General features: G+C 39.4%; 1 protein-coding gene across 27 annotated transcripts in view; it reads right to left on the reverse strand.

Annotated features, from left to right (window-relative positions):
- Window positions 1–19287, reverse strand: part of Bru3 (CUGBP Elav-like family member bruno 3) — an 887603-nt gene that overhangs the window by 118529 nt on the left and 749787 nt on the right. For 4 of the 27 annotated variants that reach the window (XM_076439413.1, XM_076439412.1, XM_076439411.1 and 1 more), the window contains exon 1: window positions 607–6160. The exons of 12 other annotated variants lie outside the window; for them this stretch is intronic. In XM_076439413.1, the coding sequence (XP_076295528.1) occupies window positions 607–696 (90 nt within the window). In that variant the 5' untranslated portion in view covers window positions 697–6160. 11 more of the 27 variants (XM_076439410.1, XM_076439407.1, XM_076439393.1 and 8 more) reach the window with 9 other exon arrangements.

The raw sequence follows: 19287 nt of genomic DNA on the forward strand, positions 1-19287 counted from the left end.
ATTGTGTGGGTTGAGTAGAAGGACGTAGGTAGTTTATAACACCGAGTCGAACTTTAGTCTCAAGGTAGTGAACGTATCTATTAGACATTTTAAAATATTTTATTCTTTTACACTCTAATGGCGACTGCGAAGCGTCACTAAACATTATCGTACCATAATGAAAAACAAGTTTTACATTAATTAATTTGTTTGTGTTTAGTAAACTGCTATGTTTACGAGTTAGCTTTGAGTATAAATGATTAAACCACTTTATTAGACTATTTCAAACAGTGTGTACTAGAGCAACGTGTAAAATCGAGCATATGCTGAACAGTATTACTTCCGCATGACCAACACAAATTTTGTATCAAACTTAAAAATCAATTTTTAGTACAATCTATTTATTAAGTTTCATTAGGATCTACGAGCTGTAGGCACGGTCCAAGAATAATTATTATTGTAATAGTGATTCTCATACAGAAGATATTAATTTTCTGAAAATTAGACCATTTTAGATTGTATTAGAATGATATGATGGCGTATTAATATTTCTGAGCTTCGCAGAGGTGTGCAAGATTTTACTTAACGAAGATGACGCCCCCTACTTTGTAACATGCATATATTTACCCGTTTCAATTGTTTCTCCGGTAGAATATGATGCAGTGTTTCGATATCAAGTTTTTTACACACCGCGCCTGTTCGGCACGAAACACCCATTCGCTTGCCTATCCAATTTCTCACTCTTTTTTTTACTCGCCACCGATCACTTTTTTCCCTAACACTGTACAAATATTTGAGAGTCGGCTACAGCCCCGGCGAAAGAGCATTCGAGTCGAGTGAGCTTTCGCGTCCCCAGGCCAATCACCGTTCACCGATTGTAATCTAAGCCAATGCCTGGGTGCGCATTAAATGTCAAACGTTATTCGTCCCTCTATTTCGTGACGACAACGACGTCGTCTACGTCGATCACTCGACGTTGTTCCCGCCGGTTCATCCGACAGATGTTAGGAAACCATTCGGATACGACTTTCATAAACGCTTAACGACGGCTTCGGCGTCGACTCGTTCCAAATCTTGCGGTTTTAAACTGCTTTAGAGACTTCGTGTACGACATTTAATTCCAGGATCGTGCATTACTCGATGTGCGTGTCTTGGAAATTTCAAGTACAAAATCAAGGTACGTACTAGGTCAAGTTAAACACTACATTTCCGAGATTTGAAAAATTGTTGATATTTAAATTGTGATAATTTCGTAGAAACAAATACTACAACCATGAGTCTGGGCTCGTTTTAAAGATTGAAGTCTCTACTTTTCTCCTATTATATTTGTACACGATATAGGGGTGGGAAACTGAAGATTCATTTTTTTCTTTATTATTCTAAATAATTTTATTAGTGTTAAGGAGAAATTAAAAAATTTATATTGTGTAAACGATGAAAGTCTACTCGCAATTTGGAAGTTTGTTAGAAATTATTCCTGTTATAGAGATAATACTAGGAGATGTAAACCTCAATAGTAAACTCGTATATTCCTTTTAATAAGGATTGAATAAGAGACAATTGAATAAGTGGAAATAAAAGGAGGATGTAAACCTCAAAAATAATGGCTTATATTATTTTAATATTTCAATAAAATGTTGGGGTACTACACTATCTCAGTAGTTGAACGTAAAATTTTTAAGAATTAATTTCAAAGGGTGTATCGATTTGAAAAGAAGAATATCGATCGAGTGCACGACGAGCACGTTTCGAGAACGTGTGAGATGAATGTTGTATAAAACCAACGATTTCTATCTGACCCCGGGGAAGTAACATTAACGAAACTTTGTGAGGGTTTATAAATATCGATGTATATCGGTGCGCTTCCTACTCGAGTCCAACGGCGGTATGCAAGTTGGAGAACAGGAGGTCTGGTTTTAGGATTGATGAGCCAAGCGAAGCAGCTGAACCGTGTGGCGAGCTACATTACCACGGCGTTATGCGCTGGCACATTCACGTGTGCTGCTGCATTAATTGATGTACGTCTCTGCATCAACATCGGCGCGTCTTCTCGTGAGAACCTGTCATGTGTTCTGTTCAACGTTTCCGATACAATCGCGTACACCGCACGTGTAGCACAGGCAACCGTCAACGCGAAGGAAGACCCTATCGACAGGAAGACATGTTTACGTGAAATAATTTATTTCCTGCAGCGAACGGAACGCACATTTCAAGCCAATATTGCTTTTTAACCATTCCCCACGGCGAGTAATTCTCACAGACAGTTCAACCGGTCAGGAACTTCAATTTCCAGTATTTCGTAAAACATTCTGTCCTTTCCATCGGGTAAAGAAAAGAGGATATTGAAATTTATTCCTTTATTAACGAGTGTAACAGAAGATCGCTATTATTATCAATTAATATCAATCTGAAAAAATGCTTTCTTAAACAGATATTATAAAAATCTATGTATAATTATGTTTGGACCTATAACATTAATATTCCTATGAATATTAAATTTGTATTTTACGTTATCAAAAACTACTACAGGATGTCTTAAAAATATTACGTTACCAAATTCTCTTCAGTTACAATTATTGATTCTAATCATATACATAGAAACCCATTGTTTCCTACTTCTTTTTTAATAAAAATGCTAAGTTCATTGTTGATTAAACAAGAACGAATACTACGAATAGTTCTTTTTCAACTTGAACTTACTTCCTCTCTGCTTCCCAAAAAATTTAAATTCCAGACATTCTACGTAGGTATGAAAAATAGGGGAATACGTAAGGAAGGAGATATGTAAATGATGTAATGAATGCGTCAAATAGTGTACAGGCACGAAAAGAGGGTACCACAATTGCTTGGTATCGCATCGTCAGCGAAGCACACTTCATAGAAATTGTTCTGATAAGGAACGAGAAAATTTCCCTCGCATTTGATATACGGCACTTGAACATTGAACACTACATTTAAACTACCGTGCCAGTGCTTTTTATTATACATTAGAAAACGATACGGTTCATACCCTTCATTCCTTTGAAATTTTCACGAGATGAAGTTAAAATTGTGATAAGCGTAATTTTATATAAAGCTTTATAGTGACCCAATGAAAAACTTAGTTTACACACGCTAAATACCTCGAGTGAACATAGAAGTTGCACGAAAGCCATTTCAACGTTCTGTCTTTGGAGCCGAATAGTAATAAAAAAATGTCCATTTACGGAGTCTTTTCCTGCTGCTGAATTTGGAAAAAGTCCATTTCCGGATAAGTATAAAGCCAGGGAGCTGTACCTCTCTTCATAAAACATTCCCGTTGCTTCCTCAATTGGAAATCTAGCGAAAGGAAACAAAAATATCTCGACGGAAGCATATGATAAAAGAACTATTGAGAAATTGTGTTTCACACAATACTGACGCGTTTCTATTGAAATTGTCCGACATTAGGAAAAACGAATATAGAAAGAATTGTTAATTCACAGTTCCTGTTCTATCTAAAAAGGAACATCAACATATAGTGATGAAAATTAAAAGTGTTAAGAATTTCATCACGTATTTTATTTGAAAATATACAATGCTAAACGCTATCAAGTTAATTGAAATTATCAAATTGTTAAACAACTATTTATTTCAGAAACAATGTTTCTAGATTCTTGTTTAAAATGTTTAAGATGTTTGCTTATACACAAATTGTTTAATCCACATGTTCTCTTCATATAAAAAGTTCTGCATATAGATTTTTCTATCGAACGTAATAAGATGATAATTTACATTCATTTAAACACTTCGGTAAGACAGTTTAGAAGAATTCAAGCGTCTCTCTCGGTCCTGTTAAATTAACCTGAAATCTGTGCTTTTGTTGGAAAATCTATTGTTAGAAAATTCTATTTATACTTTCCATAGATTAAAATTAAGTTCTTCTCCCGGATTTGAGTAAAATTGTCTTTTAATCTACACACTATCTCTAAAGTGTCCAAAAGATTAAACACCCCTACTTATAAACCTACTCATTTTTGTAACGAATTCTCGTTAGCATTCTGCCCACGTTGGTTCTAGACATCAGTCTATTTTAACTTGTACAACTGTTTTTAGTGACTGATTTTTACTAATACTAGTCGAATATTTTGCATTCGGAGTGCATACGGTTTTTATAGGTTTTAGCGTTCCGAGATGCTTAAGAAACGTACTCTATTACATCTCGATAATTCCTATAATTTCATTTCACTCGTTGTCTTGACGCGAAAACTCTTTGGAAAGTTAAAATATGAGAAGTTTCACTTGACGAGGGTTAAGCAACGTTTAACGATCGTTATAAGTACCATTTTATTCTGGTTCATTGCATATAACCCTTTTAAAATGATATGTTCATATACAAGTATGTCGTTCGTTTCAGTTTGCTAGAAAGACACCATATATTCTTTTAGATGTATACATATATTCATTTTAGAAATTTTCTGCACGATTCATGCGAAATTTATTCATCCTCTTTTTGTTAATTCTAAAAGTTTTGTCAACCTCGTGATCTGTGCCCAAAGTGTCGAATAAACAAGACGATCGTATAATTATAAATCTATATAAATTTTTACTGTTTTGCTTTAACAATCATCCCACATACGTTGAAAACAACTTCATTCTGACGCGTTTCATGTAATCATAATAATTTCAGTCCATATATTTTAAGTCGAAAATAAAGTTCTACTCTTTCATCTGTAGGTTCCGTTTCCCCACCCAATTTCTACAAAAATGATTATCAACCTCAAGTATGCGGGCTCTAAAATTTCCATAACCCTTGGGCATTATATTCAACCCTTCAGGGACGACGACCGTGTACCATGCTGATTCTAACGAATCATTCAAAATTTATTGTACGAGGTCAGAATATTAAGTACGATACACTTTCACCCCTCATTGCTTCCTGGAATTTAAAAAATAGACTACGTAAAAATGTCTGATTAACACTAGAACTACCAAGGAGGTCAAGAAGACTTGTTTTTGATTCCTTCCGTAACAATTATTACAAATATAAAACTGTTCTCACGAGACATTATTGATCTTTATTCGAGCACGAATTAGAACAAAAATCGGTAGTGGATTCAATCTATAAACTATTATGTACATCAGTCGCGTTCAGTGTTCGGTAATTCAAGTGTAAACCAACACATTATACCAACATAAAGAAACAAAGAATCGTCCCTAAAGGGTTGGAAAACCTAATGCCCGCGGCAAACATCTAATCATAAACCGGCACACAGTTTAACCACTTTTCCCCCAACAATCGTTCCGCGCAAATGAAAAGCCACTTCGTTCGAGCGCGTTCCCGGTATAACCGTTCCGCGCATCGATGTATCAATCCCGGTATCGTAGATTTCAGCCCGATGGAAAGGCATTATCTACTCGGGCGATAAAGATTCGCGTGATTCACGGAGCATGTTCGAGGCAGGCCGAAACATAGACACGCCCGCTATTGAGCAGCTGCGTTTCTTTGCGTGCGCCCGCACGTACGCGTGCCCAATGCACTCGGCCGCCTTGCATGTATACGTATATACGTGTGCACACGTGCGGTGTGTCTGTCGTATGCAAAGGTGGGGAGAGGAGATGCTATTGTAAACGTTCCGCGCGTACAGCATGTACGACATATGGATACACATAACGCAACGGTAGCACACACATGCCCCCAGAAATAACCGCGCGTAAACAGACGCACAAAAATCTTTTACGGGTTCGGTGCGTGAGCTAGCGATCGATATAAAGGGGGGCAAGCAGGCTGTAGAAAACGGGGGGCATAAGGGGGAACGCGTGGGAGGACAGGGAACCCGTGCATGAAAATCCGAGGTGCTCGTAAACTTCTCGGATCCGTGCATTCTCGCGGTCGTCTATCGCGGTGGTGGCGTCGTCTATACAGAAGAAGCATCGGCTCCGTTTTTATGATCGTCGTATGCATTTCCTGTGCTACTCATACGTCGCGAACGACTTCGTGACTAGAATTCGCGGCGCGCGTAAGAAAACACACCCGGCCGTACTGGAAACTTCGTTACAATTCAATAACACACGCGTTTTCCCTCGGCGACGATCACGCGACCGATCGATCACGCACCTCGCGATTAGAAAATATTGAAATGCTTTCGCATGGGCAAGAGAGAGAGCGCGAGAGAGAGAGAGTGAGAGAACGAGAGAGAGAGAGAAAGATTTTCGATTTCGTCACATTCGCTCACCATTTGCAAGTCGTTTCGACGCGACGATACAACTTCCGCTATATGAACCATTGGTGACAGTTTCGACGCGCACACTCGCGATCAGGCTGAAGAAAAGAGAATCCGCGGGCTCCAGGGGATGTCCTCTCGCCTCGTGGAATCACAGCGGAACAGAAACGGAATAAACAAAAACGGTGTTCACTGTCGCGTGTCCCGATATGATCACAGCGCAGGACGGCACAAGCGCGTTTAATTCGTCGCGCGAACGCGCGCCCCCGAGATCCACCGGAGCGGTTAGTATATGGCACGTGTTTCCGACCGCGACTTTTCCACTCCACAAAAGAAGCTCTCTCTCTCCTGGTTCGTTCTTCCTGTTATTTCCTTCTTCCTCGTTGGTCCTCTCTCCTTGTTCTACCGTTGCACGCTTCCACCGATGATGCTCCGCGCGCGCTCTCCTCACTCCTCTATTCGTGTAAAGTGCACGGATGTTTCGCGTGGGTGTACCGCGTGTATGTATAACACGTGTGTGCGTGTATATACGTGCGTTGTCCGTACGTGGTGGAGCGTTGATCGGAGAAGAGAAAGAGGGACAGAGTGCGCGGCGATAGTGCGAAGGAGACGGAAGGGACAGAGCTACAGATAAAACCCCGAACGCAGCTCGTCCGCGACTGATTCCCCAGGCCTACACGCACCCTCTAGTTTTCTCCCTTTCATCCCCCACTACCCATCCTACCGACCGCCATCCCCCTTCTTCCATCTATCCCCCTACTCCCACCCTATTCCCTCCCTATTACCCCTCTGCGACCCTGCCGGCCCTTCCTCCTTCCAATGTCCCCCTCTTTGAGCTACGCACCCTCTGAAAGAAAGCCCACGCACCCTCCAAGCAGCCGATACACGTCCTTCTTGTTTTCTCTTTCCGTCTCTCCCCGTATCGTCCTTCGCTCTCGTTTTCCCGTACGGATCTCATCCTATCCTTGTCCCTTACCCGCTCGCCCTTCTATCACCTTCTCACTTTTGCTTCCGACCGTGTCTCTCTCCTCGCTCTGTCTCCGTAATTCACCCTCCGCCTTCCTTCATAACCGAGTCTCTCGATCCTGTTCTCTTTGTTCCTTCGATCTCCGTCGCCTGTCTCCGTCTCCTCGCGTCTTATATCGACGAAACCCCATAGCATTCGGCCAATCAAAGGAGTGCGCGAGCACCCGGCCAGGAGACCCCATGTCCCTGTCCCCCGAAAAAGAAAGAAATCCGGGACACGGCCGGGCAGACCGAGCCGCTGCTCGAAGGTTCCAAGGGCTGGGATTTTATCCCTGGGAAAATGGCACAGCCCGCCCCATATACGTATATCTGCACCCTTTCCCCTCCCCCTGTCCCCCCTATGATATGCACAAATTTCTCATATTTAGACCGCCTTTTCCAGAAGTACATCCCACACCGTGGAATTCGATTTTCCTCGGGTGAGCAGCCAAGATTACCGCTCTTCTTGACACAAATATTTGCCCTCCACCCGTGTCACGCGTAGCCGACGCCAAGACGAGTTCATTGATTAAGCACGAGTCCTTGAAATGACCTTGAGCTTGAAACTCAAGAAGATATGACGCACACGAGCGTGAGCGCGCGCGCAGCACGCGTTTATGTCTTCGATGCGTGAAAGGGGGACACCAAGCACAGCTGTAATGGGGAAACGCGCCTAGCTTAGGTCTCCCCTACAAAATTCTATGAAACGATATCCGCCGGAACGATACGCCGGCGAAAAACTTCATGTTCTTTCCCTAGCTTTTTTTTATTTAATGTCTCTGTAGTTTCCTTCAGGTTTTATTTCACTGCGGGACATTTTCCAATACTATACTTCTTCGCTTTTGTATTCTCTGTGAAGCCAGGAATATGCAAGGGAGATGACAGTGTCGAAGTTACAGATGTTCTTTCAATATGTCATGTGCGAAAGTTTGAATTATTATAATAGGGTAAGTGTGCCTTCAGCACCTACCTAGTAATCAGCCTTCCTGAAAACAAATTGCTATTCCTGTAGGCTTGTGTCGCCATATTATAAAGCATTTAGAAAATATTAAACATTTAGTATAGTAATAATAACAACGCTTAAAATGTCTGACCACTGAAAAATTGAGTAACCCTAAAGGACGTTTCCCAAGCTTGAAAACGGTACCTCTCTTGAAAATTCTCTTAATTATTCAGATGAAACTGTTAATAGACACCGAAGAATCGTACGAAATTGCCAAAATAGCACGAGAAAACGGTGATGGCTGAACGATTTCGTGGAAAGCATTATTGGATGGCCGCCTTACATCATAGCACGCAACTCGTGTAATGGGTGCGGGTGGGTCGCTGGAATTTTGCGGTTTTAACAAGTATCGCGGCTCGTGATTAATGCAGATTGCAAATACGGGAGTCGATGCTGAAAGAGAGAGAGGAGGCTTTCACAGTGTAATCATTCGATGCGCAACGCGTTGTTCGGAAGGAAGGAGGGGCATTCACATCACCGAACGTCGTTAAAAGTTCCTTCATTATCAGAGGCATTCGGAAATCCGTTGCCACTTGGACCGGGTCCGTATAAGGAGACAAACTGAAATCAGAACGCAGCGCAGAGAAAGGGAAATATGAAGCACGTGAATGGAGAGGAAGAACGCGAAAGGACCTGCAGTTAACCTCTCGACTTCCTCCCTCTTTTCGACCAGGGATTTGTTGGTCCAGAAGGACCACTCGTATGTACATTCGCAAAACTCTCTACCGACCTCTTATCGCTACCCCTTTTCTCCGCCTGCACGGCATCCCCCATAGCTCGCATTTTTAAAGGGCGCACAAAAGCCACCGGAAATTGCTCCCGGCTCTTCCGACGTTACGAACGTCCTACGCCTGTCTTCCTCTCCCGTTGCCTCTCTCTCGTTTTCTTTCGTTCCCCGTTCAGCTCTCGCGTTTTCTTCTCCTATGTTTCTCGTGCCCTCCTTCCCCTTTTTTCTGCCATCGACGATTTCACCGGTAGGTACCTACTGAGGCGGCAGGAGTTCCAATAATGGCGGATTTGGATAGCGTCCATGTCGATTCCTCGCCAATTGAGTCGCGGATGAAGCATGCTACCGACGACGACGCATGACACTCGGAAACTAAACTAGCGCTTACGGAGTATTGGCTGCCTGTCACTTTCATAGCCGACAAAAAGATAAGACGGCCTCTGAAATTTCATATTTCGCATGGCTGACGAATTATTAGCTCTCTGTGTGACGCGTTCCCTGGCAAATGGGCATCCAGAAATGTTGTACAGTGTTAGAACAAGTCGTTTGGTAAAGGGTTCTTCCTAATTTGCTGTTCTGCCTATAAAGCAATTTTTCAATATTTTTTTAAAAACAATATTGAAGACATTATGATTTCAAACTTGGTACACTCATTAACTAACATTCAAAGGATCTACGCCAATTTTTTCAAGCAATAATAATAATATTCATTAAAGTTATATTTTTTGGAGTCGAAGCAATTTCTATAATTGTATAAAGCAATTTTTCGAAATTTTTTAAAAGAGAAGTATTAAAGATTATGATTTCAAACTTGATACACTTAGGAACTAGCATTCGATGAAAGTACTCAAATTTTTTAAAGCAAGAATAGTAATTTTTACCCAAACACCTGCACCAGTAAAATCGTTTGAAGATGAAGATTATTAGTGTTAAATATGATGCTGACTATTGTAGTCAACTGGCAGAAAATAAACCAAGCATTGTAATTTGGATCTAGGTTGCATGAATTAGGATGAATAAAAAGTATAGCATTATTTCGAAAGGACATAAATGTATTATACATTGAAATAAATGGGTCGATAATTGTTAAACTGAAAAATTCCAAAATACTGCGGCTCATCTTTGTGATTATTAAGCAGATTTGATCAAAGAAATGAAACACTCTTGACAACTCGTATAGTCCGATGTTTAACAAATGTAATTACTTATTTGCTAATTCGAAATAAGTTTAAGTCGGACCCTTGCTGAGATCAATAAGATATATTTACATTGCAAATGGAATATTGCTGTCGTAGATTTCAAGTTTCCGGGGGTCCTCTTTGGCTTGTATAATAAGGGATGATCTTGTTTGCGTTTTCGTGTCGGGAAATTACTTCTTCCTCTATGACAGTGCAAATTATTTCTGCCAACAGAGAGATCAATAAGACGCAACATCTTTCGAAACTGTTGACAAAATATTTACTTAGCAGCGAGAGGGCGAAACCGGCGGGGAACAGGCGAAGAAAGGGACCAAGTGAAAGTTCGCAAGGAAAACTTGAACGAACCAGGCCGCTTTTTGATGACCTTAGGGTACTTCGCCTCGGAACGATGAGGTCTGGGAAAGGACTTTGAAACTCGAACGTCGATATGGAAAGTAAGAGATCTGGGACGTTATGGATTAGGCGATCAATCTCCTTAGGGAATGACAGAAAATCGCAGGCACGGGGAACGATAAAAAACGTTCCGTCATTTTCCCCCATATTGCTATTACAAATCTGATAAATGTATTCCTCGATCGGCTAAGATTTTCCTCGATATTAATTAACGAATATCCCGGACTAAGTATTTACTTACCGATGAATAAGACAAAGATAGAGCACGGAAAGCGTGGGCAATGCCGATGAAAAGTTCCAAGAACGGACGTGGTCTCAGCTACTTAATTATTTATCGTTCTCTTCAATTATTGATTACCTTTTATTCTTTGTACTTCGAGGAGGTTCGATGAAGCAAGCATTAAAAAGAAATAAGCAGGTATACTATAACCGTCTTAAGAAGTCGACGATTACTAGGTCATACACCGACATGTTCACGTGTAATTATAGCTCTACGTAAATTAACAATATGGAAGTGCTAAACTCGTAATAAACTCATTTCCAATGGGCAAGAACTGCTTCATAAATTTAGATCACCAAATCTATTTTTAATGGAATAAATAAAGTGGCAACTAAAGATCGTTGATCTAATGTATCCTTAGATTGATTTTACTGTTTATACCATTGCAAATAAGGTTCTAATTCTCAACAATTCATTACGTTAGAAGTTTTTTGATTACATAACAGTCACTTAGCTACAAAATTAAATTAAATATTTACTGACTTGTAAAATAAATCGTGTTGTGTGTTTACATTTCATCCGGTCAGATAATCGAGATTCTACCGAATCGTTAATTAAACAAGCAAATATGATACGAATTGTACCATGTTTGGGTTTATTTTAATCATAAAAATGTCACAAACATGTTGATAAAAGTTCCACACATAAATTATTGAAAAACCAAAGAAATTTCTCATTGGATTAATACTGTTTCACCGATACATCTGATCCGAAATCATGTTACCCAACAACGGGGACACTCCCAGCGATTACGAGGACAATTTTTCCGCCAATATCGTGCACAAATGAAATGCTGCGGAGACAATTAGTTACGTCGACGTGGACACGCGTTCCGTGACAGTCTCCCGTGAGTCGGGTTTTTGGAATATCCGTTCCTTTGCATATGCGGTATTTGTGTACTCGCATTAATTCGATAGAATCCCGGTGACGTAATCGCACGCGATCGATTACGTCACCGGCTGGCAGCTCAATGCGAAGTCGATCGATCTCCCATAAATTACGGATGATCCTCGACTAGCTACGAGACGTCCACTCATCCCCTATCAAGCACGGGTCGTCTGTCGAGTTGCGGCTGCAACGACTAAGCCCTTTATCTGACCCTCCCAGATCCTTTTCGTCTCGCGAATCTTCATCGGATCCACTCAGTCATGTCATATGCATTCGTTCTAATAACTGGTACTAGCACCTAAAACGTTTGCGCGGATAAGCTGAAAGGGTCTTGCGCAAAAATCTCGTCTAATGAAGGGAATTTGCTTATACGGGCTGTTCAACCGTACGCAATACAGACAAGTGCTCGAAAACAATGAAACCAACACTGTGAAATCAACGATCTTATTTTTATCGAACCTAGGAGCATTTTTGCATTCTGTTACAGTGATATTGTTAATTTTAAGTGACCTATTTTGGAAACGAAAAATTATTATTTAAGAATCATAAACTAGCATCAAGGAGCAGTATAAACATTCTATGAAAAAGGAGAAGCTATAAAAGTATCGGTTGTTGTTGAAAATTTGAGAAAGATTACAGAAATATTACAGGAAAAATTAAGTTAAGATATCAGAAAATGCATTAGATTATAATTATTCTAAAATTCAATTGCGTGGGCTTAATTGCCCAAAACTTACGAAAGTTAATTACGTTCTATGTGAATCTTGATAAATCTCAAAATGATGCATATAATACGTAGAGTTAAGACATAGTGAAGAATAATGATAACTGTCACGTGGTTGTGTAATTTCTAAAAAACATGGAAGTAAACGTGTTCTGGTTGTAACATTGAGGATTCTCTGAAGCAACTGGTGGAAGAAAATCCACGCCAAACGTCACGAGAATTACTAGCAATATTTGTGCTATCCTATTTGCATGCCGGCGAAATGAATGTAAATTGCAACTTGTAACATCGCGGGAAAACAATAGAATGTCTCGTAAAAACGGATTTCCTCAATAGCTAAGTAACAGAGAAAATAATGCTGTCTTGTTGGTGGAATTAGAGGTGCATAATTTTCATAAATAATGCTGATAACAATTTGACTAGCTGAAGAAACTTCGACAAGTGAAATATGCAATGAGATGTTCGATCAAAAACTGCTTAATTAAAAAATTAATTTAATTGAACATGAAGGCATTTATATTATTTTTCATGTCTCTCATATTTAGAAAACGTTTCGAAAGCACAATATCGAACAGTGCTAGAAAAGTGAGAACAAGTGTCACACGCCTGTTGAGTGAACACGTTAACGTCAAGGTGTTTTAGGGAGACGCGGAGGTGGAAGGTGAGGCGCTATTTTGCCTTTGGCAAGAATTTATGGCAAGGTCTTAGTTCGCGTGCTAGCTTGGAAGAGTGTGAATGAGGCTAAACATAGATATCGTCAGGTGATGACTGGCGACTCGGTTGGGTCATCCCGTTGTTATTTGTCATTGTGATGTTAATGTAAGACGGCGAGTCAAGAATTAGGAGCTGTAAGGAAATTGAAAAATGTTTCCTCAAAAATAAGAATATTGAATAATAATAAAATTAAAAATTAGTTTCCTAAGAATAGGTTTCCTTCAGCAGCCGAAAATATGAAAATAGCGTAGCTCCCTTATTAAGTTAAATAAAATAGAGATTCCAACAAACAACAAAGGAACAAAGTCGACCTGTATCGTCAGTGTACGTAGTGTTACATATGGAACTTTTCATAGAAAGTAGATTTTAACGCGCCAGGGATAGTATCGATTTCGTAGAAAGTACGGGTCTCCCGAGGATATTGCAAAATCAGATCACGGACGATATTATCACGGCACGTATATCTAAGCCAGATATTATTCATATATCGTATACGTTGTAAAGAAGCTACGGACCACGGTGAATGTGTTAGTGGACTTCTCATAACCCTCGTTGCCAACCCACTGGAGATCCTTTTACAAGGTTTCTCGGTATCCAAGTCTGCGATTAGCAACCCTTCGTAACTCGTTGCTCGGTACTTGCTCCACCGACCCTTCGGCCTATGACTCTTCAATATCCTTTGGGCTGCCCCGATTTTCCAGATCCCTTGCCTCACGTTTTACGACTCTTTCCGTTTAGCACAGTTCTTGTAGTCATCATTTATGTGGCTCTCCTTAATCAACATTTTCTTTTGCCTTCGATGGTGCTCGTTTCTTTTCGAAGTAAGTAACGCCGTCGTTACCCAGCATTAGTCGCGGGAACCAGTTGTCAAAAATCAAAAAGTATTTGATCACTAACTATCCCTTTTTTGAGAAATTCTCATTTCGTTAAAAACAATAGTAAAACACATAATTGGACTCATTTCAAAGCTTGAAGCCTCTACTTTCGCCAACCATTGTTTATTTTTTACTAACAATAAGATATTTTTGCATGATACAGCGACTGGGAAACTGATGATGATCTCTTGGTCCAAAATGTTACAAATTGAAACGTCTGTAACAACTTTAATACCATTTAGGCAAAGAAAGTGCAATAAAATAATGATATTCTCAATAGCATATTCGCCCTTGAAATGACTTACTATAGTTGACTCATGCTGCTATACTAAAGGCTATTTTTCTAAAGTCAACTAAAATCAATCGCATTATTCATATACACGTAAGTCGCCAGTAAGATAAATCTAAAAAATAGTCACTTTCTTGCAGGTGATCTCGAATAGAAGGAATCGAGTAATTGCTTCCGAGGGGACTGCGAAACGGACAATGGCGGCCGATTTCGAATTTCGAGGGACTAATATACTAATCTGTTGAAAGTCCAATCAGCGTGTCGAGGATTCTGACAATGAGGCTTATATATCTGAAAAGCCAGAAGGCAAAAGCGGAAAGCATAGATTACAATTGAGCTTCAATCGGTGACCGACCGATTGAGCGTTGAAAATGCGCAGCAGAGTAGAAGTCAGGGCTGGAGCGTTTCAAAGGGGAGAAAAAATTAACAGACGCCGCATGCTCCAAGGGTGGGCTTTAGGAAAACGAGGAAGGGGAGATCCATCGGAACTACTCCAGGTGCGTTAAAAGTTTCACCGGCTGCGCGAGCTGGAACTTTTATATGTATACATATACACATATCTCCGATCGAATTTCCCGGATTTCCTTCTTTGATTATCGTACATACGTAGAGCCGCTACATTTGATCGCCCGTGTGCGAGCAACTCATTTGTATGGTAAATCAATCCGACCAACTTTCGTTATAATTGCCAGTCTGATTTTACGGTAGCATAATATCACGTTATTGAACACTTATGCTATGATCACTAGTTGTTTTGGTAAATTTTTCGATGCATACATACAAATAGATATTAGTAAAATTAACAAAATTTAGTCTTGCATCTAATAACATTTTTTGTGTTTTGGAAAAAGTGGGAATTTATATATTTGGGAAGAAATATATAAAATTTCTTGTTTAAAGTAAGACTGTCTAAAGTCTAATTGGATTATTCTGTGACTTTATTTCCTTTAATTTATTTAATCAACGAACGAACTTTTTAATGTTATTTCGCAATGAATATTTCACAACGCCGAGCAATGCAATTGTACTTCGCATTGCGAATAGGTTTCAAATAGAAATAATTTGATCCTTCTTGCGTCTTTATATTACGATTCACATTTAAAACAGACCTTATGAAATTTCCGTAAATGTACCAGGTTGAAATAAAAGTCTTGAAGCAAATGAAATATGAAGTTACTGGGATTCTTACTACAATATTAAGTTTCATGGTGCAAGAAGGTTTCCCGCGTAATGAATTTGTTGTTCGGGAGTAAAACATGTTTATACAATTCCCTTGAAAAATGGAGCACATAGTGCTTCATTTCGTGATAAATTATTTTGTATCGTTATTGCGTATTTATAAAGCTTCTGCGAACAGTACTGTTTTAAATAGAAACGTAGATATATGATTTTTAAAATTTATTCATAAAAGTGATGTCGGAAGTGTTTCTACAAATAATGCGGGTATCCAAATTTTTCAGAAATTCTATTTCCTCGAGGAGAACATTCGGACACCGGGACTTCGTAAATTAATTAAGGTAAGCCGTGGTCTCCGTTCCTTTCATTTCGCTCCCCAGTGTACCTAATATTGGCTATAAATAATGGAATTATGTTACTACGTCAGTGGAAGGGAAAAAGGGAGCCTGTTTCGCATCAACTTCGTACCCTACTTTGGCTTCCCGTTCACAATACCGAAATCTACGGCAGCTTAATTTCAATATTTCCACTATTCTGAATTAAAACACTTAACTCTACGCAAACTATTGCGATAGAAATTCAAGGAAGAATGGAGGCTGCTTCGAAATTAAATTATCAATTGAATCGAATACGTTGCTTGTTCAACGTATCTTAATATAATACTTATAATCTATTCCTTCTATGTTATGCAACGTTAAAAAAAAACATATTTCATAGAGTAAGTACAGCATTTCTTGTAAAAATTCGTAATGTGATCTAGAAATTAATTACATGAAATTAGTAAGATTTCTTTGACAATATGCAATATAGAAATTTTTTTAATCCTTTCTAAAACTTTTGAGAAGCTTCAACAATTTCTTAACAACTGTATTAACTCTATTGCGTTATTATTTTGGAAGTGTACTTATTTGTGCAAAGCATTCGACCACCAACGATTGCCATGCAAAGTTCTCTTTTCCAGCAACGAACTATTCTCGATATAGACGCGCAGCAACAAAAGTAATTTATTTTCTAGCAAACAACAAAGAATAGTTTCAAAACCGTACTTCCATTCGCGTTTTATCGCTACAGGTAGGTGGGAAGTATTTTAATAGACAGCCTGACCATGAAAAAAAGGAAGTGCGCTTGTAACACGCTCCTGTTTCTATGGTATTGTAAAGTTTCGAGATACAATTAACTTTTTTTCTGCCATTGCATGGTATTGATCTGTCAGTGTCATGTGATAGCGCTGGGTGTATGAATGCTTAGCACTCGGAATAAATTGCAAATAGAATGGCAGTGAAATTAGAAGGCGCACACTATATTTACCATACGTTCGATGGATTTAATGATGACAAACTTTATTATCTTCATTCAGAATTAAAGAATCGCTTGACGTGCATGCGCCCATTATGATCTAGACGAATTAGGCGTCATTAGACACTATAAGTTGAAGTAGATTTATGACTTCCTAATGTTATCAGTGACTGCGATAACAACTGGCTTGAATGTTTAAACAAGTATGTGAACGAGTCGTAGATTCGCGACAATACAGAGTGTACTATTTTAAAAATGAATACTAATCTTCCACGTGTACATTATATTACATTTATATATATATATATATATATATATCTATTCTAGACTTTATAGTTCATATACAAGAAAGTAAAATTTATCAATATTTCACTTAAAATGTTTTTTTGATAAGTAGATAAATGAAGACAAAAACGAGTAGGTCAAAACATTAAACAGTAGGAATGATTACTTGTTAAATTATAACTTATTAAAATGAATGAAGGAAGAGGCAAGTTTTTATTTAATAGTAGCTTCTAATTGATGCAGAAAGTTTTTATTTTACGCAGAGGTCTGCAGTCTAGAGATGATAGAATTTCAGAAGTATATAATAATTTTGAAACAGGATAAATCAGAACAGACCGTTACGGTTTATCGTTGAAATAAAATGTTTCACGTAGCCGGCGTGTCAAGGAAATAATCAAGGAAATAATAACGGAGCGCATTGTAGCCGGCGCTCTCTTATGAAATGTAATTTTTGTTTCCGTTAATGAGGAAGAGCAAAGAAGCAAAACAGTCCTCTTCGACGTTAATTTCATTTTACTTGGTGCCCTTTAATTATCCGCCAGGGCGAAATCGCGGCCGTTAGAGCTTCGGCGACGTCAGCGTTGCAACATTGTCGTCTTAATTAAATTTTTACATTCTTCTAATGGCGTACTCGACAAACGAGGCCAATCGATTGTCGCGGACATCTACATATAAAAACTATACCGTCCTGTTTCCCCTGCTAATGGCACGCACTCATGCGTAAACTTTATTATGTCGCACACTCGAATGAATTGAACGAAGAATCGATAATTTTCAAATTTCTGTCTCCCTTCTTTTAATAAACTGCCTCCTATTTTGCGGTCCGTTAGACTGCATTGCTTACAGCTTACGATTATTCTTCACTCGGCCATGTAAACAACACGTTTATAATTTATCATCTTCCCTTCCTGCGCCATAGCCTACAGAGTTCGCTTGGTTTTTATACGCAATGTTTTATGAACCGGCGATCTAACTTGAATTTTTCCGCGGCGTGTGCCCGTACCAAAGATTAATTTACTTCGGGTAGAAAACATTGTTTTGCGAATACTCATGATACAATCGATGGTTTTTAACGGAACGTTCGAGGGGCAATAATTTATCTTTTTTCTTCGGGGTCTCCTAATAAAATTATTTCTACTTAAAATATTTTTCCTCGTTTTAGTAAAGATGAAATTTTCCAAAACGCCATTTATTGTTGTTTAATATTGCACATAACTGCGTTTTACAATTAATAAGTAAAAATGAAAAGAAAGATCAAACCTCTTCCACACATCTATCATAACATTTTGCTCTATCCTAAGCAAGAGTAATATATTTTTAAAGCAAGAAAATAATTTTATTTTAACGCAACAAAATCTCAATGTAAGGAAACTGGCTTCGGTATTCATATATGTCGGCACTGTAACTATTTCGGTATTACATCGGTTTCGGTAGTCATATTAGTGCAAAATCGGTATCAAAATCCTACCAGTTTTTAATCGAAGAACGAATTCCCGAAATCAGTCAAGCCATAGAGCGCGTCAAATTCGCAGTTCGCGAGGCTGGTCAGAAAAGGTGACCGGGATCGGCTCTCTCGCGCCACGTGTATGCAGTTTGCGCAAGTCTGGTGTTAATTTGTCGTTAGCTAGGAATTGGCCGCTTGTCAGTGACAGCCGGATGCGAGGGCGGCATTGTTGAGGTCGTGTGGCAGAGGAGGGTCGGCGAATCAGGAGGGTGGGGGAGGGGGTGCAGAAACGAGGAAAGAGGGTCGCGAGAGGCGGTTAGGCGTCGGAAGCTGAATCAGGGGTGGTTTGATAAGTCCGATCGTGGAACACACGGGTACGGGCGTTGTAGGGAGGCTTGGTAGCGAAAGGTTGCGGTCAAAGAAAGAAGACAGAACAGCATCGCACACGTTGTAGGCGGTGCTTGAGCACGACCTATCGAAAGCATAGCGAAACAAAGAAGTTAGGGCTGGTATTGGCATGGCAATGGTGAATTGATATAAATATCTTGAAACAATTGAAATATTAACACATCGTCGACCGGAGGCGCCGATTGGCATCTTTCATTTTCTGAACGTAGTTAACAAGAACAATTGGCGGCTCTCATGATTCTCGTGTAACTAAACGTAAATGTCAATTGGTACCTTTTATTCTTCAGGTGTTAGCTACCTCTTCCATATCTCAATTGTCAGGATTCCAGTAAAAAAATATTAGTATCCACGGTGCAAGAAGTACGCGCGTAATGAACGTGACGTGAAAAATGTTTATATCATTTCCTCGAAAACTAGGGC

Source organism: Lasioglossum baleicum, chromosome 15 (genome assembly GCF_051020765.1).
Source record: "Lasioglossum baleicum chromosome 15, iyLasBale1, whole genome shotgun sequence".
In the NCBI taxonomy this organism is placed as follows: Eukaryota; Metazoa; Arthropoda; class Insecta; order Hymenoptera; family Halictidae; genus Lasioglossum; species Lasioglossum baleicum.